Source organism: Euprymna scolopes, chromosome 40 (assembly GCF_053919585.1).
Source record: "Euprymna scolopes isolate OS-2025 chromosome 40, ASM5391958v1, whole genome shotgun sequence".
In the NCBI taxonomy this organism is placed as follows: domain Eukaryota; kingdom Metazoa; phylum Mollusca; class Cephalopoda; order Sepiida; family Sepiolidae; genus Euprymna; species Euprymna scolopes.
The window spans coordinates 69,789,818-69,814,059 of record NC_136521.1 but is presented as its reverse complement, the minus strand read 5'-3'; the positions used below and the strand labels follow the sequence as shown (position 1 = coordinate 69,814,059).

The 24,242-nt window shown below is 32.9% G+C and overlaps 2 protein-coding genes across 4 annotated transcripts in view; one reads left to right on the top strand and one right to left on the bottom strand.

Moving 5' to 3' along the window:
* Window positions 1-1,000, bottom strand: part of LOC145265623 (uncharacterized) — a 45,005-nt gene extending 44,005 nt beyond the window's left edge. The window contains exon 1 of one of the 3 annotated variants that reach the window (XM_080121657.1): window positions 807-1,000. The gene's annotated coding sequence lies outside the window, so the exon portion shown is untranslated. Of the gene's footprint in view, window positions 1-719 lie in introns of all 3 variants that reach the window. The other 2 variants (XM_080121659.1, XM_080121658.1) reach the window with 2 other exon arrangements.
* LOC145265624 (nucleoside diphosphate kinase 5-like) lies at window positions 996-23,809 on the top strand. The gene is made up of 5 exons (XM_080121660.1): window positions 996-1,283; window positions 4,211-4,416; window positions 11,102-11,202; window positions 15,624-15,742; window positions 23,603-23,809. The coding sequence occupies exons 1-5, from the start codon at window positions 1,149-1,151 to the stop codon at window positions 23,684-23,686; spliced, it is 645 nt and encodes a 214-aa protein (XP_079977786.1). The 5' UTR covers window positions 996-1,148; the 3' UTR covers window positions 23,687-23,809.
* Window positions 23,810-24,242: the final 433 nt, after the last annotated feature.

Genomic DNA, 24,242 nt, shown 5'->3' with positions numbered 1-24,242 from the left:
TTTTTTATGTAATGTACATTTTGTTGCAATTTAAAAATATTATCTTTCATCTAGCAATTAATGATATAGATATAAAATTTTCAATGATTTTAAAAAAAAAAAAAGTGCAACAGAATGCACATTACATAAAATAAATCCAAGGTAATTTTTTGATTCAATTTAAATTAAATTTTTATACCTTACTTTGTAAAATTTATAAAAAGTGCACTTTGAAGATAAATAAATTTCAAATTGAATCTTGTACCTTTATTTTTAAAGCCTATAGTAAAAACATTTTGTTTAACAATTTTCATGCCTTGGATGAAATGCTTTTCTAACTTGTAAAAATATTTAGTGGAGAAACTATAATAAAACCATTATGTTATTACGCTTTATGGGGAAATTAGTATAAATTTCCAAAAATTACGAAAGCTGATCCAGTAGAAAAATAATTACAAGTAAAAATAGAATTTATCAAATTATCGAGGTTTACGGTATATTTGAATCTAGAATAGCTGTGCGACCAATTCTGTATGATAAACAAGGGAGATAACCCTCAACTTAAATTGACAAACTAAAGGTCCGCCATTTTTAAATCCACATATTTTAGAACCTACTTGTAGCTTGTATTTATTTATTTTGTTAAAATACATCTAGCCCATCTATTGGATTATTTTTCGTAATTTGTGAAAGTTGTACTAATTTTGACATGACATGTAAGTACGTAATAATGTTTTCACCTGAAATGTGTTAGTTAAAAAAGTTTTTATTTAAACTTTTATATATAAGAAGTTATGTTTTCTTTATCAGATTTCAAACTGTCTCACCGTATGATGCATTTAGAAATCGGGCGGTGTTATTCTTTTTGTTGTAATAATAACAATGACTGGGAGATGAAGATGTGCCGTTCTTCGGTTCTTTTAAAGAATTTAGAAGAACGACGACGAAGAAGCCGTTGTCAAGTCAAGCGAGACTTCGTTCGTTGTTAACGAAATCTCGCGAGATTTTAAGCTGCCGGAATATAAACGCTCGCTCGCGGTATAACTACTATTTCAATCAAGTCTCGCAGTCGCGAGATTTGATTGTTATGTCGTCATAGCAACCCGCAATTCGATTCGACGCTGTCTAAAAAAGAAGAAAAAAAATTTATTGTTGTTACTTCAAAAAAAATGGTTGACTCTCCGATACTGTTGCAATCCAATAATTTCTTAGAACGAACGTTGGCCATTATCAAACCAGATGCTGTGGCCAAGACAAATGAGATTGAGGACATTATTATGCGGGCTGGGTTTACCATCCTCCAGGTTTGTTGGTGCTTTCTTTACAATTTAAAACTCGGGGGATCGACGTGTAGTATCTGCAATTTTTAAATCCCCCTTCGGCAAAATTTCCTACTTTTTTTCCACAAACTATTTTAATATTTATGCAGTATAAGAACGGCGCTATCGTCGGATTCGTTCGGGCGATTTACGGAAAACGTCGAAAATGCATTAATCCTAATACAAAATGACTAATTTAAATTAGGTGTATATTAAGATAGTCGACAAATCGATACTTTTTTTTATTTGTTGTTTTTGCTTAAAACAACAGCACTTACTTAATTAGTATGTCGAAAATAGTGATATAGCCCAAAATTACGAAAATTCATCGAGTAGAAAATTATTTATAGTTAAAAGTAATTTTTATTTATTTATTTATTTTTTTATTTTTATTTTTTTTGCTTTTTTTCTGAGAAAATCTCTCAGATATTTTTATGGTCTGGTAGCACTGAGAACGACACACTATTGTAAAGAAGCACCAAAATAATTTTTACGGAAAATGGAGGGAAATTGCATTTTCTCTAGATGTAAACACCTTGAAGATTGCAAATACAGTGGGCATACTTATCTCCCTATTCGCCACCTTTATGGCTGACGTTTTGTTTTAGCTTTCTTTCTTTCTTTTTTCTTGTTCTTTTTTAACTAAAAACGCAACAGCAGTTCTACTCCATGAATTTTCGTAATTTTTGGATATATCACTATTTTCGACATGACAACTGTTTTTGCTTAAAGCAACATATTTTGAAAATCGATCTGTCGGCTCTATCTTAATAAGAACTAAAAATAGAAAAACAAAAAAAGAAAAACATTTGTTTACTACCATTGATTGCTGTGGAGTTGGATGATTCAATTCTATCGCGGTTAATCTGACAAAGGCCAGAGGAATAATTGGCTGAAATTTTGTGAAAAAAAAAAAAAAAACTAGAAGATGAGGATAATAGTCCAAATAATTAAATAAAAATTAAGAAATGAACTGTTTAGAAAAAATAGAAAAAAAATAAAATAAAAATAAAAAATAGTCCAAATAATTAAATAAAAATTAAGAAATGAACTGTTTAGAAAAAATAGAAAAAAAATAGAATTAAAATAATAAAATTAAAAAAAATAGTCCAAATAATTAAATAAAAATTAAGAAATGAACTGTTTAGAAAAAATAGAAAAAAAATAGAATTAAAATAATAAAATTAAAAAAAATAGTCCAAATAATTAAATAAAAATTAAGAAATGAACTGTTTAGAAAAAATAGAAAAAAAATAGAATTAAAATAATAAAATTAAAAAAAATAGTCCAAATAATTAAATAAAAATTAAGAAATGAACTGTTTAGAAAAAATAGAAAAAAAATAGAATTAAAATAATAAAATTAAAAAAAATAGTCCAAATAATTAAATAAAAATTAAGAAATGAACTATTTAGAAAAAATAGAAAAAAAATAGAATTAAAATAATAAAATTAAAAAAAATAGTCCAAATAATTAAATAAAAATTAAGAAATGAACTGTCTAGAAAAAAATAAAAATAAAATAAATAAATAAAAAGTCCAAATAATTAAATAAAAATTAAATAAAAATAAAATAAAAATAGTCCAAATAATTAAATAAAAATTAAGAAATGAACTGTTTAGAAAAATAAATAAATAAATAAAATAAATAAATAAAAAGTCCAAATAATTAAATAAAAATTAAATAAGAATAAAATAAAAATAGTCCAAATAATTAAATAAAAATTAAGAAATGAACTGTTTAGAAAAAAAATAGAAAAAAATAAAAATAAAATAAAAATAAAAAAAATGGGAAAAAATAGTCCAAATAATTAAATAAATATTAAAAAATGAACTGTTTAGAAAAAAAATAGAAACAAAATAAAAATAAAAATAAAATAAAATAAAAATAAAAAATTAAAAAATAGTCCAAATAGTTAAATAAAAATTAAATAAAAATAAAATAAAAATAGTGCAAATAATTAAATAAAAATTAAGAAAGGAACTGTTTATAAAAAAATAGAAAAAAAATAAAATAAAAAAAAATAAAAAATAGTCCAAATAATTAAATCAAAATTAAGAAATGAACTTTTTAGAGAAAAATAGAAAAAAAATAAAATAAAATAAAAATAAAAAATAGTCCAAATAATTAAATAAAAATTAAGAAATGAACTGTTTAGAAAAAACAAACAAAAAAAAAAACATAATACTTGCATGAAAATGTTTCAGTTTCTTTCTGGGTTTTTTTCCTTCATTTTTTAATTTTTTTAAGGAATTTAACGTTATGTTTAATACCTACAACATTTGTATTTATAATAAATAAAATTTTTGCATTAATTAAAATATAATATTTGTGCTTATTTTATGACCTGGCAATACCAGGTGGCCTGCTAGTATATCTATAAATGTGAGAATGTGTGTGTGTGTGTGTGTGTGTGTGAAGACATTTCTCAACCTATATACTCAACGAAGTTTTGATCTACAGACTTGAAATTTGGTATATAGGATATTCAGACATGTGGACATTTTTAAAATCCATTTTCATCCGGAAAAAAGGGCTGCTAAGGGGTAAAAATTGAAAAACTGGTATGTTGGGGGTTATTAGATTTTTATCTGTTTGCTGTTTAACGACTGCGCATGCACTAACTGTTCACATTATGTTAAGAATAAGTAGGCTTGAAAACACCTTATAAAGATCACATAAAGTTGGTTAACGTACTTGACTCACTGTCTTTAGGTTTCGGTTTCAATCTCAGTTTGTGTATTTTTTTTTACTTACAAAGAGTAAAGTGTTTAGAAAAAACATAATACTCACATGCACATGTCTCAGTTTTTGTATTAATTGAAATATTTATGCGTATTTCATGACCGGGCAACTCTAGTACTATATTAACCTAACCGTGTGTTTTTTTTGTTTTTTTTAAATACTCACAGCGACGTCGAGTTCATTTGACACTCGAACAAGCAAGTGATTTCTACAGCGAACATTTTGGGAAGAAGATATTTGCAAGTCTTGTCGAGTTCATGAGCAGTGGACCAATCATCTGTCTGCTGCTCGCTCGGAGTCACGCTATCAACATATGGGACGAACTTATTGGGCCTCCAAATACTTACAAAGCGCAACAAATCTGTCCTGAAAGGTAACCAATCGTTGTTTCTTGAAATATATCCTCTTATCCAATCAGGTACTTGTGCAGAATACAGAGCACATTATCGTCGACATATTACGAGCAGGTTACATAAATCGATAGAGGGTGCTGAACGAAAATTTCATGATTTTTTTTTGCGGGGGGGGGGGGGGGGGTGCAAAAATGTTGGTCAATGTTAAAATGCTGGATGGATGATGGATGAGTCCCTTAACCCTCTGGGGCCGTAGAGGGTGCTACATTATTCCATGCAGCATGTCTTTTCAGGTTTCAAAGCACATACAGCACCTGGTATTACCAAATGGTCACCCATTTTAGTACTGACCAGGCTCAACATTGCTTGATTTTGGTTTGGTTTGGTTTGGTTTGGTTTGGTTTGGTTTGTTTTATGGCATATCAACTAGTGATGGGACGATTCCAATATTTCCCCCAATTCCGATACAATTACTGATTCCGATTCTTTATAAATCTTTAAATATTTCACTATAAAATTGTTGTTTTCCTGATCACCATAAAATACGAATAATGAATACATTTTCTCATCCGTAAAAACACACGTGTGGGGGATGAAGTGATCTATAGATTTTAATTTTACTGGAATTTAAATTCAATAAATATTTATTATTTTATTATTACTACCAACAGTGGAAGATTTTGTTTTAAACAAAATCAAATAAAAAATAATTAAAGTAATCATTTTAGGGCATCAGAAAATAGGCACAACTTTTTCTGATTCCGATTCTGATTCCGATTCTGATTCTGATTTTGATATCCTCAAAAGTTCTGATTTTTCCAATTCCAATTAATTGTCCCAACACTAATATCAACTCTTTTCAGGTTATTTAAGGCTAAATCCAATCATTTTGTAAACAGATTTTATGCTTCAAGTTGTTTATATCTTCAAATATTTATTCAACAATTTTCAGATTTTGATTTAATTATCTTTATATCTTCATTAATTCGTAATGTTTCATTTTTTTTATTTTTTTTATTTTTTTTTTAATTCAATTTTCACCCCAAGCAAGGCACAGTTCCATTTTGAAGTAGGGGGCTACTATCGGGGACATAATTTGCGGGGTCATTATGAAAGGAAATGAGTAGCGAGATGTTTGTTTACATTATACTTGAACTTCTGCATATCAGTACAGTTGGGAAAGCAGTATCCCGGAAGGGAGTTTCAAAGACTTGCAGTTCTGGGGAAGAAACTATTGGAGTAAAAGCCTTTCTTACACCTAGGGATCTCTACTGTAAAGGGGTGGGACTTAGTTGCTTGTCAAGTTTGTCGGGTGTAGTCACATCGAGGAGACAGAAGTGCTTGCAGTTCGTCGGAGCACTCACTATTAAAGTATTTGTAGAACAGGCAGAGGGATGCAACATTTCGTCGATGGGACAGAGGCTGAAGCTTAGATGGCAGTTCAGAACCTATCAGGTTGGCGACTCTTTTTTGAACCTTGTTCAGGAGTGAGAGACAAGCAGCAGATGCACCAGCCCAAATGTGACAACAGTACTCCATACATGTGCGAATGGTGGCCTTATAGAGGTATAGGATACTTTCAGGCGTAAGTAACTTTCTAGAATTATAGAGAGAGCTCACCTTTTTTGCAGCAGTCCTGGCAATGCTCTCAATGTATCTATTCCAGTTCATGTTCCCTGTAAACATTAGGCCGAGGAGTTTAAACAAAGTACTTTCAGACAATGTGTTCTTGGCCATTGCTATTGGTGGTAGTGAAGGTTTCTTGTAATTATTGAAGGAAACAAGCTTAGTCTTGGCAGCATTGAATATGACCATCCATTTTTGTCCCCATTCTACTACAGATTGGAGGTCATCCTCTAGTGTTTCTGCCATTTCCTTAGATATCTGTTCATTTGTTTTCCCCTCGTGCCTGTTTTTGGTGTCCTGTAGTGGATTCTGTTGTTTTCGTTCCTGACTTTGCAAAACGTGTTTGAGCTTTGCAAAGGGAAAGGAAAAAGGAAAGAGATATAATATTTATTGGAAATTATCAATCTTACTGCATTTTTGAATACTGAAGAGTTGTCTCTCTTTGATCCTTATTTTTCAAGTATGTAGGCAGCTTGGAGTTGTCTCCCTTTATCTATTAACTGATGACGTGTACTTTAAAGAAAGCAACCTGAGTTGTCTCCCTTTGATTGACTGTCTTTGTATAAAAGGTGCATAATGCAATGTGTCTCTCTCTTATTGTATATAGCTCTTTTCGTGTACAGATGTAAATAAACAGATGTGTCTCCATGCATCTGTGTGTGCTGAGAAAATATTAAGTATTAATTGATTTGTTTCTTTGTCATCATCAATATACCTTCCACAATGAAGTTATTTAAAGAATAAAGATAAGTTTTTCTTTATTTACTTCGTAATTAATTTAACTAAGGTTATTAATTAACCTAACAAAGGTTATTAATTAAGCCAACAATATTATTGTTTGGTGTTTTTTTTTGAGTCAGGAAGCCAGTAGGGAAGTAGGGGGAAAGAAAAAGAGAGGGGGAGGGAGACTGTTGATTTTCGTTTGTGGCTTTGCAGGACATGATTGAGTTTTGCAAAAAGTTAAAAAACAAAAACAAAGTGGTTTTAATATCTGGTGTGTTTGAGTCAGAAAATGAATATCAACAGACAACCTTATCTGGTAAGACCAGCTTAACTTTGATTATCTAATGAAAACATGCTTATGCTATATGTTGCAGTATTAGTCTTATTGTTAACTGAATCCTTGTAACAGAAAATACTTAACAAACACAAATAGCACATAATGTCTGACTAGACTGAGCCCAAATACATAAATACATATTCATTACAATATTGACACGTGTGAAAGAAAACAGCAACACTACAATACAGAACAATACAATAAAGTGGTACTCATTTTCGTAGTGGTTCTATCGTGAGCGGTAGGTAATATAGTTCATTCTAGAGTCTTACTCTGTTTATAGTGGGCATCATTCCCACGAGGGATAAAAACATGTATTCATTTCTCATACCAGGACACTCTCTATCCCCAGTTTCTCAAGGTAAGTAACCCTCTGGTGTACTCCGTAACCGGTGTCCTTTGCCATTTTTCCCCCTACCCTTTGGTAATTTAATGGGAACCAATATATCAGCATGATTATGCCGTATATAAGTGCTAGCAAATGTTAAAAATAAAAAAACTACATAAATATAGAAAAACTACATAAATATAGAAGGATGGAATACTGCTGCCATATCTGGGAAGGAGCTGCTAAAAACAGCCTATCCTGCCTTGACAGAGTACAAAATAGACTTTGTGGCTTAGTGGGGGATTCCCTTTTCTCTACCCTGCAACCTCTCTCCCACAGAAGAGACGTTGCGAGCCTATCCTTGTTTTATCGTTATTTCCATGGCAGGTGCTCGTCTGAACTCCAATCTCTGGTCCCCCCTCGCCAATCTTTCACGAAAAACACCCATCTAGCCGAATCCACTGTGAAAAATTTTTCCCACTCTTTATCTGTGCCTAAATCAAAACGTGGATTCCATGAACAAAGCTTCTTTCTTAGAACTGCACGCCTGTGGAACTCTGTTCCGTCTGCCTGCTTCCCACCTGACTACAACTTGGATGTCTTCAAGTCCAACGTTAACAAATTCCTAATGAACCACCCCCTTAAGTAAACACTTCATCAAATCTCCATACTAACGTACTGTACTTACAATAACCCTTATCCCTGAGTGGATTCCGGGCCTTGATATGTGGTGACCACCGTGTAAAAAAAACGAAAAAAAACAGTCATCGTGTACCGTTGTTACATGTAACACTCAGATGCACACATTGCATGCAGTGACAGTCACAAAGAAATAAAAGAAAGGAAAGAAATTTGACTCACTTTTTTTTCTAGTTGAAATAAAAGGCATTTATTAATGGTACTTTCCAAACAATGCATCGTATGTTGTTTTAAAAGTCTCTTAGTTCACCATGGAGTTAACAAAACTCTGCCATCTTGATACATTCATTGTACGCCACCACGCTTTGCTGGTCCTCTCACCACATGGTGCCGTTTATTTCTCTGCTTTTTAGTTCCCCTCTCTTCCTCCACTGTGACGTCATCTTGCCCACTGGCTTGACCATTTGCATACATGTCATGTTGCTGCTGCTTTTGCTGTTAAATATGGATGTTGCAATCATATAGAAATTACAATGAAAAAAATTTGTTTTTACAAAAAATATACAATTAAAAATTAATGGAAAAAAAAATTTTAGCTTTAAAAATTAAATTAAAGGAAAAAATTCAAATGAAGAAAAAAATTTTTCTTCATTTGACAAGTTTTATGAAAAACCTATTTTTTATTTGTTACGAAGAAAATTTTAATGCAACAACTTATTGCAGACAATTTTTTTTTATTATAATGAATTTTTGGACAATTTTTCATTTTATGAAGTGTGCTGAAATAATAATGTAGTTATTTAGAAAGTTATTCTTAACATGGGAGGGGGCTTTATTGACTATTTTGAACTTTCACCTAACAATTTAATAAACAAAAGATATTGCAAAAATTCAATTTAATTTGGAAATCCTATAAAAAAAAAAAACTAGCATGGTCAGTAAACTGTAACATAGCGCGTATGTAAATGCATAATGATTGACATCACCGATGGGGGGGGGCTGTTATTATTTCGAAAGCTACATTTCTGAATTTTTGAGATAAGGATTGCTTATATTATTTGGATTCATCGGACTACTGTTCTCATCTTGAATGTCATTTTCATGACATTTCGGTCGATGTAATCTCCAATCTTCTTCAAGTGTCTTTTGTCAAACTCTGGAATGTTTCTACCGAACTCAGGAATTTGGATGAAATTTCAAACGGAACTCTTTATTTACTTCATGGGGGTAGCATGCTCTCATTCTGTCAGCCATGACTGGATAGAGATTCTAAGTAATTCGCAATTGTATTTTTGCAGTCGCCTTCACTGAGAATTGAACCTTCAATTACTGTAGTGATATTTGCAATTAGAAATAAAATCGATTTTACAGCTCCCAAAATTCATGTGCAGTGGTGAGAGTACTTGGAAAAATGAATTGTAAAAGTGATATTCTCCTGAAGGTTGAAGGTTCAATTCTAAGTGCGGGTGACCCAAAAATACAATTGCGAATTTCATTAGGACCTCTATCCAGTCATGAAGTCATGATTGACGGAAAAAGCACATGCTACCCCTGTGAAGTAAATAAAGGGTTCTGTTTGAAATTCCGCCCAAATAACCGAAACATGAAAATGACACTCAAGATGAGAACAGTAGTCCGAAGAATCCAAATAATACGAATTTAGAAAGCTATTCTTCATATAGGGGAGGAGGCTTTATTAACTATTCTATATTTTCATCTCACAATTTAATAAACAAAAGATACTGCAAGAATTCAATTTAACTTAAAAATCATATAAAAAAATTAGCATGGTCAGTAAACTGCACAAGGTTCTTATTTTTTAGCCTATACCTTTTCAAGCCTATGTATGGGTTGAAGATGTTGACTTACTAATTTAAAAAAAGAGTTTTGAATTTTTCTCTATATATTTTTATTGGGTTTGTCAATTGTCCACTGTTGCAATTTCCCTGGTTAAACATTTTGGCACCTTTCAGCATTTTATATAACTTGCTAGAATATGACAATGAAATGTCGCTTTTAGTACAGTCCGTATTCTGCATAAATACCAAACATTATTTTCAGAAGTGTTGGCAACAATGTAAATAGATCACGAGATAAGCAGACACGATTTTAAACTGCAAAGAGATCATGGCTGTGTACAGAAGCGAACCTGGTGTTGTTTGACTTTAATGGCGATGGTCAAAAACATGTGATTTTGCAAAATGGTCAGGATCATTCCTCTCAACTTTACTGGGTTGGCTATGCTGCACTCCAGAAGAGTTTATCCACAAAGTTCAAGAACCACTTCAAGGTGTAAAGTACGGAAGATGTTGTTCATTGCTGAGTTCCACTCAAAAACAAAAAAAAACAAATGGCTGCTTCCATCTATTTTTATACAGTACTAAGGGGCAGATAACTCACCAGTACTTCCTGTATTAAGAGCAAATAACTCCCGGGTATTATTTCAACATAGGAGTAGATAATTCTTTTACCTATACACAAGATTGCAAAGACATCTGGGAGGCTAAACAAAAACACCATCAAGTTTGACATTCAACCTAGCTCTGGTTCACAGTGTTCGCTACTGGTTCCGAGACTAGCTGCCCATTACTATCATGGTCACTGCAGATTGCCATAAGTGGTTTGCATTCAGCTGAGATGCTGTGTGTTCTATGGGAGGATCAGCTCAACCCATCCTGGGTGAATGTCAAGTGTTATAGAGGATTATTTTCTATTTTTATCTTTATTATTTTATTCATCATATATATATATACACACACACACACACACACATTATATATATATATATATATATATATATATATACACACGTGTGTAGGTGTGTATATATATGGGGGCATGTGTATGTATGTATATGTGTGTATATATATGTGGGTGCATGTATGTATATGTGTGTGTGTATATATATATATATCTATATGGGTTCGTGTGTATGCATATATATATATGGGTGTGTGCATATATATATGAGTGCCTGTGTGTGTATGTATGTATATATATATATATATATATATATATATATATATATATGTTTAATTTTTGTTTTTTACAGTATCCGTGCCCTCTACGGACATGATGAACTACAAAACGCAGTCCATGGAAGCGAAAACCAAATCTGTGCCGAAAGAGAAATCCGATTCTTTTTTCCAGAAAGTATGTCATCTCTACTTTCCATCTGTTCTGTTTTTTTTATTCAATTTAATAATCAATGGGTTTTGTAGACATTATCATAACCAAAGTTAAGCAACATTGAACCTGGTCAGTACTAAAATGGGTGACCATTTGTGCATTCCAGGTAGTGTATGTTCTCTCCCCTTATCTCGGCAATGCTTCCCGTCACTTGGGGTCTCTGCTTGCCAGTGGACCCAAGGAGTGCTAATTCTGGAGAGGTGTTAGGGTTAGGGATTGCACAGCCCTTGCCTCACAATTACACACACGGCTACCCTTACTGGTGTTATGTATTCATAATGCGTTTTCCAGTCTATATAATTGTTAACATCTACTTTTGTCACTGGTCCACAATATATACACACTGACAGCAAGTAAAGCACAACACAGCTGATCTATAAAAAAATATATTGTTTTTATTTCACACCGACAAATCAGTTTTCGATTATAAGTTATTACTGGTGTTTTGACAGTTTTGAAGGCATGTAAGATGGGTGCAGGGTTGGATTGGATGTTGACGGCAAAGAAATATGACAGCCTTGCTTCTTTCTGACCGACTGCCTGCTTTTCTCTTTGTGACGATTTATTTATATAAACATTCTTTTCCTACCGGAATTTTTAATATTTCCCATTGTCTATTATTTCAATCCTTTGACCAATGACCTCTCACATACTTCTGAATCAAATTATACATTCCATTAGACAATGCAACCCCTTGGATGTTTATCATCCCGGCGTCACCTGCCAATATCCAACACAGCGGTGTCCATTTTCTCTAGAGACTGAATGGAGGCATCGACCATAATCATTAGTATGATACTAGTATGCAGTAAAATCACTTCTTACTGTGCAAGCCAGACTTTCCTTAATCTATTGCACAGAATTTTGAATAGAATCTTATAGTTAATCCGTTTTATTCAATTTATATATTAAAACATATGAGGTGCCTTCAGTAAATTTGCAGACTTTTTTTTGTACAGTCATCTAAAATCGTCATAGACTCTTGAAAATGCAGTATGTTATTACTATAAATCTTATGAGATGACTGACCAATTTTTATGATTTTAGGTTAAATGAACAACAGGAATTGGAATACACCCTATTAAAGCCTGATTGTCACAGCTGGTGAATTTCAAAAATGCAATCTGGACGTGATGACACTTTAGAAGAACGATATGCAATAAAATTCTGTTTTAAATGGGAAAAAATGCCACAGAAACGTGACATCAAACTGTGCACTTATCTCCTCTCACACCTTTTGTCATCCTTCACAAATTCCCTGCCTTTCTTGAATCTCTTATGCCACTCAAAAACTGATGCTCAATTCATGCAAGATGGTCTAAAAGCAGTCTAAAGCATTCCATACATTTTTCCAAGTTTAAAACAGAATTTTATTGCATATCGTTCTTCTAAAGTGTCCTCACATCAAGATTGCATTTTTGAAATTCATCAGCTGTAACAATCAGGCTTTAGTAGGGTGTATTCCAATTCCTACTGTAGCTGTTAATTTGAATGTGAAATCATAAAATTAGTCAATCATCTCAGTATATGTTATTGCTAAACATCTTATGATGAATAGCAATAACATATATTGAATTTTCAAGGGTTAACGACAATTTTAAATGCCTGCACAAAAAAAAGTCTGGAAACTTATTGAAGGCACCTCGTACGACAGTAATCCAAAAGACTAATAAAAGTGTGTCCATTTCCAACTTAAGCGTGACAGATAAATGGATGAACTGTTGTATCCTCATCCATTTTAATCCCTTTGATATTTTCTGATAACCTGCAATCTTAGTCTTCAAGCTTGTCTCTCTTAAGAGTTTATCCAAATTGCATTAAGATCCTTGTTGATGGTTTGCATCCAGCTTTCCACCTGAAAGTCTCTGTATTTTCTCATCCAAGAACTGCTCCTTTCAATATGGTCAAATCAAGATAACAGACTGATTGTCAGGAGTTCATTCAAGTTTGGCAGTTTTGAGAATTGATTCAATTCAGATTCGATTGTCAGATATTCTCGATTTACATTCAAGTTTTCTTGGATCATCAAACTTTCTTCCACCCTAATGCATTTTCTTATCTAAGAGTCAGTTTTCTCAACACATTGCCAGACCAACATAGTCAACTGATCACGATTAGGCTTTCGTATATTCAGCCTTGATATAAGAGATGTTTTTTTTTTACAAAAAGTTTACAACATATCAAAACCCAAAAACCACTCAAGGGTAAGGGTTAATGTGTGTATTGTAGTCATTAGGGCAGTTGCGTAATAATCGTTTGTAGAAGTAATTTGCTATAATTAGATCATTTACGAGGATGGTTAAATATGCAGATTTGATCCACTTTGACATGGAATATTCACCGGATTATTGCTCTGTTATTATGCTGAAGACAGGAGAGTAAGAACTGGGTGGGGCTGAGCACTTTTCCCACAGACAGCCACACACTCCCGACACAGCTGCTATATATATCCTCTCTTTAGTAGTAGTAAGAGGAATCCCTTGCGATGTTAGAATTTGTAACAGTTTGCGTAACTTACATTTTACCCGGATGAAATGAAAAACAACGAATCGGCTTCGACAGGGAAGTCCTTGAAGTTAATCGTTTCAAATACCTTGACTATCATCACCGCAACAGGTCAAGGAGAGGATGATATCAACAATCACACCAGCAATATTCCTCTCACTTTCTGCTGCCTTCAATCTCTGCTTTGTTCCAGACCTGAAACAAACTCGGTACTAAAATCTTCATCTATCCAGCTTGCATCTGCACCATTCTACCGTGTAGCTGTAAACCTGGTCGATGAGAGTGAGCGATCTATGAAATCTTGAGGTGTTTTGCCTGTTTGAGAATAAGTGAGAACTGGTCAAGACCAAGCAGTTATCCACATACAGCATCACATTCCCCACACAGCTCCTATACATCCTCTCCTTGGTAGTAAGAAAGGTAGCCTGTGATGTTAGGACTAGCAGCAGTTCACAGAACTTACCACATACAAGGCTGCTGCAAAGAAAGTGCACTCTATCTACCATGCTAGAAAGTTACTTACACCTGAGATTACCCTGTACCTCTATAAGGCCATCATTCACTCCTGCATGGAGGATTGTTGCCACATTTGGACTGGTGCAACTGCCACTAGTCTCTCTCAAAGACAAGGTTAAAAAAAAGAGTTGCTAACCTAATATCAAAGACAAGGTTAAAAAAAAGAGTTGCTAACCTAATATCAAAGACAAGGTTAAAAAAAGAGTTGCTAACCTAATATCAAAGACCAGGTTAAAAAAAAGAGTTGCTAACCTAATATCAAAGACAAGGTTAAAAAAAAGAGTTGCCAACGTAATATCAAAGACAAGGTTAAAAAAAAGAGTTGCTAACTTAATATTAAAGACAAGGTTAAAAAAGAGTTGCTAACCTAATATCAAAGACAAGATTAAAAAAGAGTTGCTAACCTAATATTAAAGACAAGGTAAAAAAAAGAGTTGCTAACCTAATATCAAAGACAAGGTTAAAAAAAAAGAGTTGCTAACCTAATATCAAAGACAAGGTTAAAAAAAGAGTTGCTAACCTAATATCAAAGACAAGGTTAAAAAAAAAGAGTTGCTAACCTAATAGGTCCTGAACTGTCAACCAAACTACAACCTCTGTCCCATCGATGAAATGTTGCGTCCCTGTGACTATTTTACAAGTATTTTATTGGAAAATGTCTCCGATAAACCCCAAGCCCTTGGTACCCTCTCAACATAAATATCTCCAACTACCCTGACAAGCAGCAAAATCCCACCCCTACACTGTAGAGATCCCTAGATGCTGCACAGCCTTCTACTCAAATAGTTTCTTCTTTCAAACTACTAGACTTTGAAATTCCCTCTCGGGTTCCTGCTTCTCCAACTGTACTGACATGTTCAAGTGTAATGTGAATAGACATCTTGCAGCTCAACTCCCTACACGGCAAAACAAAAACAAAAAGGAGATGTACTACTTCGTGATGGTCAATCTCTTGATTAACTTCAGTGCACGGTTGGCAGTCATATATAATTAATTTTAGTTTTCACAACAAAAAAGAATCTCTTTTTCAAAATATCTTATGGAAAACATGAGAAGGAGTTAAAGAAAAGTTTTAAATTACCCCCCCTTCCCAGTCAATAGAAACTGAAACCATTTGTAAAAAGATCTACAACTCTACTTAAAAAAAATTTTAATATATAAATCCATCCCTTAATGAGGGGTGTGATTTAATGCATATAATATATGCAATGTCAACGGGTACTTTGGCTAGTATATATATAATCCCCCCTCTCCCCATTAAAAGCTGAAATAGAATTATAGGATACAATAAAGAAATTTAAAAATGTTAAAACATTTTATGGATTTTATTATAGAAATTGATTGATTTTTTTTTTTTTCACTAGGTATTTTGGATCCAATCCAAACAAATCAGCTGGTCAAAGATTATTTGGCCAAAACAGTGAATCCAACCTTGCTCAAGGGCCTTACACAGTTAAGCAAAGTGAAACCCTCAGATCCAGTGGTAAGATTTGAATAAGAAACATCGATCAAAAATTAATTTATGAACATTTTAAATGATGAACAAATATAACAAAGCATTTAATGGGTTTAATTTAATGGGTTTAATTTAATGGGTTAAATTAAAAAAAAAAATTATATTATTTTGACTTCTGTTTAGCAAAAGTCATGCTGATGTATGTTTACGCAATGGTTTCCAGTTTCCTTATAATTAAAAATTAAACAATGTTGATTGACCTTTTCAGTTATAGTCGGCTAGCATCTTGTCTAATTTTCTGTGTGGCACTACCGGCAAAGAGTCAAAACACTTTCTTTGTGCTTATTGTTCTTCAGTATTTTTATTGCGAAGAAATTTATTAAAATAAAATATAAGAAAAGAATATTATTGAAAAATATACAATAAAAATGAACAAAATTATACAGATAAATATATATATATATATATATATATATATATATCTGTAGAAATATCTTTTCTTATAATATATATCAATCCTTATTTAAGAAGCTCAATGTAATTACAGAGCAATATAGAGAATAAATGATAAAAAGAATTGTATAAGTCAACCGAATTAAAGGAATAAATTATAAGATGGTCAACATCATGAATTTTGGAATATAACTTTTTGTCATTAATTCTCTCTCTCTCATATATATATATATATATATATATATATATATATATATATATATATATATATATATATTAATCTTAGAGCATTTATGCTTTATTTTCATCACATAAAATACTTTTTTCTTTACTAATCTGAGCATGTATGGATATTTTGGTTATGGTAGAGTAGTCTCCCCTTATCTTTGACTTTCAATTGATAAGCCCTACGGAAGTTTTTAAGGACAAAACTTGTGATACTGATAATTCATATATAACAATAGATGTTTCATTAAATACACGAGTCATGTTAATCCAAAATTGGGTTATTGTCAGCTAACATACTTCCTAATTCCTGGCATATCACTACCGGAAGTGGTAACAAGGCAAATCAGTTCCATCACTTTTATTGTTTTTCAGTATTTCTATTGTGAACCGATTTATTGAAATATAATGAAAAAGGACATTATTGAAAAGTATACAATAAAAATTAACAAAATTATAAAATAACATTTGCAGTGTGTTATTTTTATTTGCAGTAATTGTGTTATTAAAAATACAAATAAAGACTTGGTTTATGGTAATCATAGGAGGTGCACTATTCCAGGCCTTACCTCCTCTTTTTGGGGTGGAATAAGTTTATTGCTTACTGCCTGGGGAGCCCTAACTGGGGAATGCTGACAAGACTGCTCAGGCATTTTTTTCAGGACCAGAATGCTTCTCCTTTAGGGGCCCTGGCTTGACACTTCTTCCAACTTTGAATCACATCCCCCTACAGTGGAAAAGAAGTAAGTAACAGTCAGTCTTCCACATTTCAATTATGAAAGTCAGAGACATCATTTTTATTATGTCGATGATTTGTTCTTGACAATCAGTCTAACAGAGGTGGGCCATTCTTCTTTGGGATGGATTAAATTTAGTGTTTACTGCCTGAGATGCCCTAACTGGGGAATGTTGATCGAGCTGCCAAGGCAACTTTTTTTACGAGGCCAGTATGCTCCTCCTTCTCCTAGGATTGAAACCGTTATCTTCAGACAATGCTCACCTGGAACCATAGAGATTCAACGCCTCTATCCACTGCATCAAAGGCCCCGAAGAGATAAAAACAACTATGGAAGGCAGTAATTACTGAGGGTATAATTAAGAGACTCAGCATTTTTATCCTGTCGCAGTTAATCACCTGAAGAAGGCCAGAAGAATATTTAGCTGAAACGTTGTGAAAACAACAACAACAACAAAGATGAGGATAACAGTTTGCAAATAATAAATATACAAATTACTTATCTGAAAGGATTCCAATAAAAAAAAAAAATGTATATTATATATGTATCTCATATTACATTTTAACCTCAAACAAGGCACATTGCCACTTTGATGTAAGGGGCTACTTTCAGAGACATAATCTACAGGGGTACTATGTGGGAAGTTGGGCAACAAGATGTCAGTTCATGTTACACTTGAACTTCTGCATGTCAGTACAGTTGGGGAAGCAGGAACTCAGAAAGGAATTCCAAAGTCTAGCGGTTCTGCGGAAGAAACTACTGGAGTAGAAGGCTCTCTTACATCTAGGGATCTCTACTGTGAAGGGGTGGGATTTAGCTTCTTGTTGGATTTGTCGGGGGTATTTACGTTGAGGGTGTACAAGTGCTTGCAGTTCGTCAGAGCATTCACCGTTAAAGTACTTGTAGAACAGGCAGAGGGATGCTACATTTCGTCGATGGGACAGAGGCTGAAGCTTAGATGACAGTTCAGGACCTATTAGGTTGGCAACTCTCTTTTGAACCTTGTCTAGGAGTGAGAGACTAGTAGCAGATACACCAGACCAAATATGACAACAATACTCCATACATGGGCGAATGGTGGCCTTATAGAGGTATAGGATACTTTCGGGCATTAGTAGCTTTCTAGCACGGTAGAGAGAACCTACCTTCTTCGCAACAGTCCTGGCAATGCTTTCAATGTAATTGTTCCAACTCATAGTGTTAGGCTTGTTTTTTTTTTTCATCCCAAACACGGCATACTTGGAATGTAAAGAGCTACTACTTGGGATGATGTCTAACAGGGTACCACGGGGAGTTGAACAGCAAAATGTCTGTTCACATTACATTTAAACTTCTGCATGTCAGTACAGTCAGGGAAGCAGGATACAGGGAGAGAATTCCAAAGTCTAACAATCGAGGTGGGGGGAGAAGTTATTAGAATAGAAGGCTTTCTGGCATCTAGACCTCAACAGTGAAGGGGTGGGATTTTGCTGTTAAATTAGATTAGTCAGGTGTATGTACGTCGAAGGGGGTACAAATGCTACGAGTTCATTAGAGCACATTCCATTAAAGTACTTGTAAAACGGGCACAAGAATACAACATTGCGGTGATGGGACAGAGGTTGGAACTTGGTTGACAGTGCAGAACTTATTAGATTTGAGATTATTTTTAGACCATGTCTAAGAATGAGAGAATAATGATAGATGCATCAGAGGTGACAACAATACTCATGCATGGGTTAGTGGCTTTGTAAAGATATAGGATGCTCTTTTGTGTGAGTTATTTTCTAGCACGGTAGAGGGAACCCACCTTCTTTGCAGCAACATTGGCAGTGTCCTCAATGTATTTGTTTCAATACATGTTGCCTGTGATTGATAAGGTTAAGTGTTTGAAAGGTAGGCTTTCTGTCAGGATGTTATTTGTCCTGGCAGTCGTTGGCTGAGAAGGCTTTTTTTCTGGTTGTTAAAAGGAAAGAAGCTTAGTCTTAGTAGCAGTAAAGGTTATCGACCATTTACAGCTCCATTCCATGATAGACTGAAGGTCATTTTCTAGGATTTCTTCCATTGCCATCTTCTCAGTGGTTTACCCCTTTTTCATGCACCCTTCCACCATTCCTTCTAGTATGACTTGATTATTTGCTGGAGAGAATGTCTTAGTTTGTCCATACTGTGGAGACATTTTTGGAATGACTGTTACGTCCAAGGCATGACAATAACCACACCTTGGATTTTTTTAAACTTTTGCACAAACATTAGTCATCGTGAAAGTAAATTTTTGCCAGAACAGATTTTCTGGGATAACTGGTTGCCTCCTCAGGCTCATTATAGGTGTAAAATTGCCCCCAAATCGTTCGTCCGTTTGCACATTCCTCAATAACAACACCTTGGATTTTTTCATAATTTTGTACCAACATTAGTCATGGTCAAAGTAAATTTTTCATTCATGGAGGGGAACCCTGCATGTTCGGCTTATTTAAACATTTAAAGAGCATTTTTGTAGAACTCAAATATTGAGCAGAGCTGGGGACCGATTCGAGGCAAACCTCATCCAAAATCCAACTTTTTGCAACCCATCGCCAATTACAATTCTTCACTTGTTGAAACAGAGCATGTATGAGTGTGAGAAAATATCAGCAGGGGCTGTAGGGTAGCTGGCTTGTGAAGATATTAGCAGCAGTAGCCGAAAAGGCACATATGCAAATTAGGAAGTGCGCGTGGGCTTGCGTGACAAGAAAAAAGAAAAAAGGACAGCATGTGGTTGGGAGAAGCAAAGTCCATGCCGGAGACGATAAATGGATGGATGTGTAAAGTCAAGGGTGAGAAATGACTGGCTAAGGCCAGCGTAGGTCTGAGCTGAAAGAAAAACGTTTGCCAGATGAGATGGACTTGTGGGCCCCGTAGTGGCGATGAGAGATTTTTAAGCTGGTGTCGAGTGGGTTGGGTTTTGTTAATTTCATGGAAGACAAAATTAACAGTTAGTTAGAAAAAACAAGAAGCATTGTTTAGGAAGTAATAAATTCCATTTGAAAATTTAAAAAAATGTTGACCTGAATTTTTATTTCTTTCCAGTTTTATTTTTACAAATTACTAAAATAAAGTGTATATGCCACGTAACGTTATAGGAAGAGAAAGACAGATGGACATTAATACCTATCAACAAGAAAGGGACAGAAAAAAAGAATAAAAATCACTGGCAGTATTTTCAGTGCGACATATTTTAGGTGATAAGTTCACTGCCTTCGACCTTTCAGCAGTAACTTTGAGAACCCGATTTTATAAACAATCTGTCAATTTCCGGATTGGATATATTGGAAATTGTCAATGTTAGTCGTGTTTTAATACTGTGAAATCTAAGTTATCTCTCTTGAACACTGTGAACAGTTACCTCCCCTTGTCTGGGTTTATGATGACGTGTTAAGTTTCTTGAGTAACTTAGAGTTACTTCCTTTTGTATGTATTTATAAATGAATGATTACATTACTTGCTTTTCTTCATGTCAATATGTAAATAAATACAGTCTCCTCTCCTTGTCTGTGTTAAGACTAAAAAATGGCTATGTGTTAATTTATTTTGTCAAGCGTCGATGTGACTTCCAATATGGATCTTATATGAAACAAGGTATGTTTTTTTAATTTAATTCATAATTAACCATCAAAGGTTAATAATTAACCAACAGGATAAAACCTTGATTTATGACACACTCTGAAGTCACCGTGTTTATAATACAGCACAACTTAAAATATACTTGTCTCTATTACAGTATAAAACCGAATCGAGTATAAAGCTGTTAAATGTGAGAAGCTGGAATTCTTTATGATTGTAACAGAGTAGACAAAAAGACCAAATTTACAACAAAACCTGTGATTTCTGAATATCTATATATTAATAGGATAGAGTGTGTTATTTATTTTCTGTGTCATGCTTACATCCGAGTGACTGTCGTTTAATTGTTATGGACTTCCATTTCTTGTAATAAATAATTTTACCAAGAATTCTTCACAAGTTTTGGTCTCGGTTTCAATTACAGCTGATGGCACTCCAGTTATCTATTTTTTTTTCATAAATAATTTTATCAAGAATTCTTAAGTTTTGGTTTCGATTCAAGCTGATGCACCCAAGTCATATGGATATACTTTTTTTATTTTTGAAATCGCAACTTTATAATATATAAAAAAATCAAGAGAACATTAACTCTATAATAATATATACGAAATCTCCAAGAACTAAAATATATTTAATCATACTTTATGACCGGGCTATGCTGAGAGTCCCTGCTAGCTTAGATAAATACTTTTGCAGTTTTAACAAAAAAGCTACAATAATATCAGAGCATCTTCATTTACACTGAACATCCACAGAATGCCAACATCAATATATTACATATGAAAGAGTCCTCTGTGGAATTTCCACAGGTACCGCTCGTGATCTATCATTTTACTTCTGAATTTTTTTAGATGAGGATTGATTCTTTGGATTCTTTGGATTACTGTTTTCATCTTCTGTTGAATTTTACCAAGTACTATGTCATGGGTCCTTGTGGAAATTCTGTGCAGATTCCTGGGTTTGACAAAAATATTTCCAAATTTCACAAGATACACCTGAAGGTTGAGCGTTACATCTAGTGATAGGACGATTCCAAAATTTTTCCCGATTCCGATACAATTACCGATTCCGATTCTTTTAAAATTTATACATATGGGCTACAAACTCTCCATCCTAAATTCTAAAATAATTTTGTTTTTAGTGGGTTCACATATATCGCTCAAAAGTAGAATTTCCATGCGGGTGGGGGTTACTTTTAAATGTAGATATTTCTTTTTCAATTTGAAAAATTTCTAAATGTTTTCTCTTTATCTATTTTATCCAGACTTTGATATATTCATGTATATTTTTAATGTTTAATTAGCAATAATGTTTGATATTATTTTTCTTGGCAAAATATTTCTTTAAATTTAAACAATTTTTTCAATACCTTGAAAATAAACTGCATCCTTCTAAAGGTTATCTAGCAAAGTTTCAGGTTTTATTTTGTTTATTTTATGCAGATAAAATAAATTTAGATCTTCTTTTAATGTTATCATGATCTATAGAGGTTAGTTTTACTAATAGTTTAAAAGGAATAAATATTTATCAATGGTATCAGCAATGAAAAATTAACATAATAAAATATTAAAAGAATCGGTTTTGGAATCGGAAATTAGGCACAAATTTTTCCGATTCCGATACCCCGAAAACTACCGATTTTTCCGATTAATCGGTACAGCACTAGTTACATCAACTGAAATATTGTGAAAATAACACTCAAGATGAGAACAGTCGTCTGAAGAATCCCCAAAATATGAAAGTCCTATTATAAATAAAATTTCTGGATACTTGTACAGTTTAATATTAAAATATGAAAATATCGAAAAAAGGTTACATTGTACGTATCTATTTTGGACTGAAGATCTCCAGAAAAAAAATTTCACTTAATTTGATTGAGTAGTTTTTTTCTGTTTTTTTTTACAGCGGAAAAACATGTTTCTATAACAGCACGTTAAAGATAGCCATCTTTGAATTTTTTTTAACAAGCCAAGGGAGAGATAATTCAGTTTAAAGTGCCAACATTCCCTCCCAACTTTAATACTAGCTTTTCTTCCTAAAAATCGAACCTTTTGCTCGATGTGACATTTCTCAATTTTTGAGATGAGGATTAGTTATTCGTATTATTTGGATTCATCGAACTACTGTTCTCATCTTGAGTGTGATTTTTACTCGGTATCATAAATTGTTTTTTCGCTGTAAAAAAAAAAAAAAAATAAAAAATAAAGGAAAAAAACTACTTGATGTAAATTAAGTGAATTTTTTTTTTTTTTTTCAGAGAACTTCATTCCATAACGGATATGTACAATATAAGCTTCTTTTTTTCCCCCCCGATATTTTCATTTTTTAATGTCTTGATTAAACTGTACAAGTACCAATTCATGAAAAGGGATTATGATTTAGGATGAATGCAAATTAATTGAAAAATTGGTCAGCATATTTTCATCTGCAATAAAGAAAATTTACTCTGCATACTTCTAATAAAGAACTTCTTGCCTATCATTTTTTTTTTTTTGTAATCGGAAATATACGTGTATATATATATATATATATATATATATATATATATAAACTATAATCTATATATTTATAAAAGTGAAATCGCGTGTGTACATTTCTCTACCAAAACACTGTCAATTTTCAGTCTACAGACTCGAGATTTTACATAAAGGGTATTGAGATTTGGGGAAATCTTTTTAATCAGTTTTCGGCCAGAAATTTGGCTGTTAAGGGGTTAAAGTTCAATGATTTGACCTTTGAAAACTCTACCAAACTCCTCCACTAATCTTGGGTCTGAACTGCTAGTATACTATATTAATATTTATATTCACTTTTAAGTTTACAGAACTTTTTGTTTGTAAATTTAATTTTTACTTCTTGATTTTAAAATGCATAATTGTTACTATTTCAGGGTTGGTTGGCTGAATGGTTGCAGAATAATAATCCTTATAAACCAAGAATCCAACTCAGTGAGGGTCCGTCGAATGTTGCATAAGATTCACAGCAATTTTTGGAGGGAATATACGTTGTTCTTCAAAGGAAAATTTTACGGAATATGATAAAGATTCAAAGAATCATTCTCGTGTTCTGATTTGAAAATAAAATATTTTTATTTTGACGACAAAATTTTGTCTTTTTTTTTATTGATTCATTTAACTCATCATTGTTTTTGTTTTTTCAATGAATGTTTGCTTATTAACTTTTGAAACAATAAATGAAAGTTGCCATATTTGAAAGTAAGTTTACACAAATTATAAAGATAATTAAATTATCAGGGAACCCTATTTTTTCAGAGTTGCTTCATTTTACTGTTTTATTTTTTATATATAAACAGCATGGAAGTTTTTTTCCTTCCATTTCTTCCTCCCTCTTTTTTCCTTGCTTTCCCTCCCCCCCTTTTTTTTAACTCTCCTATCAGTCATAGTGATAACATAAAAAAAAACTAAATCTGTTTAAAAAACGGATAACATGTGATTAACTATACTGAAACCAGCAACCTCTTAGTTTAGTAAATATTATGTTTCTAAAAACTTACAATTAGTTGATGGATT

Coding starts and splice junctions, on each gene's coding strand:
- LOC145265624 (XM_080121660.1), top strand. CDS start 1,149: ATGGTTGACTCTCCGATACTGTTGCAATCCAATAATTTCTTAGAACGA. Junction 4,417..11,101: donor CAACAAATCTGTCCTGAAAG/GTAACCAATCGT, acceptor TGTTTTTTACAG/TATCCGTGCCCTCTACGGAC. Junction 11,203..15,623: donor CCGATTCTTTTTTCCAGAAA/GTATGTCATCTC, acceptor TTTTTTCACTAG/GTATTTTGGATCCAATCCAA.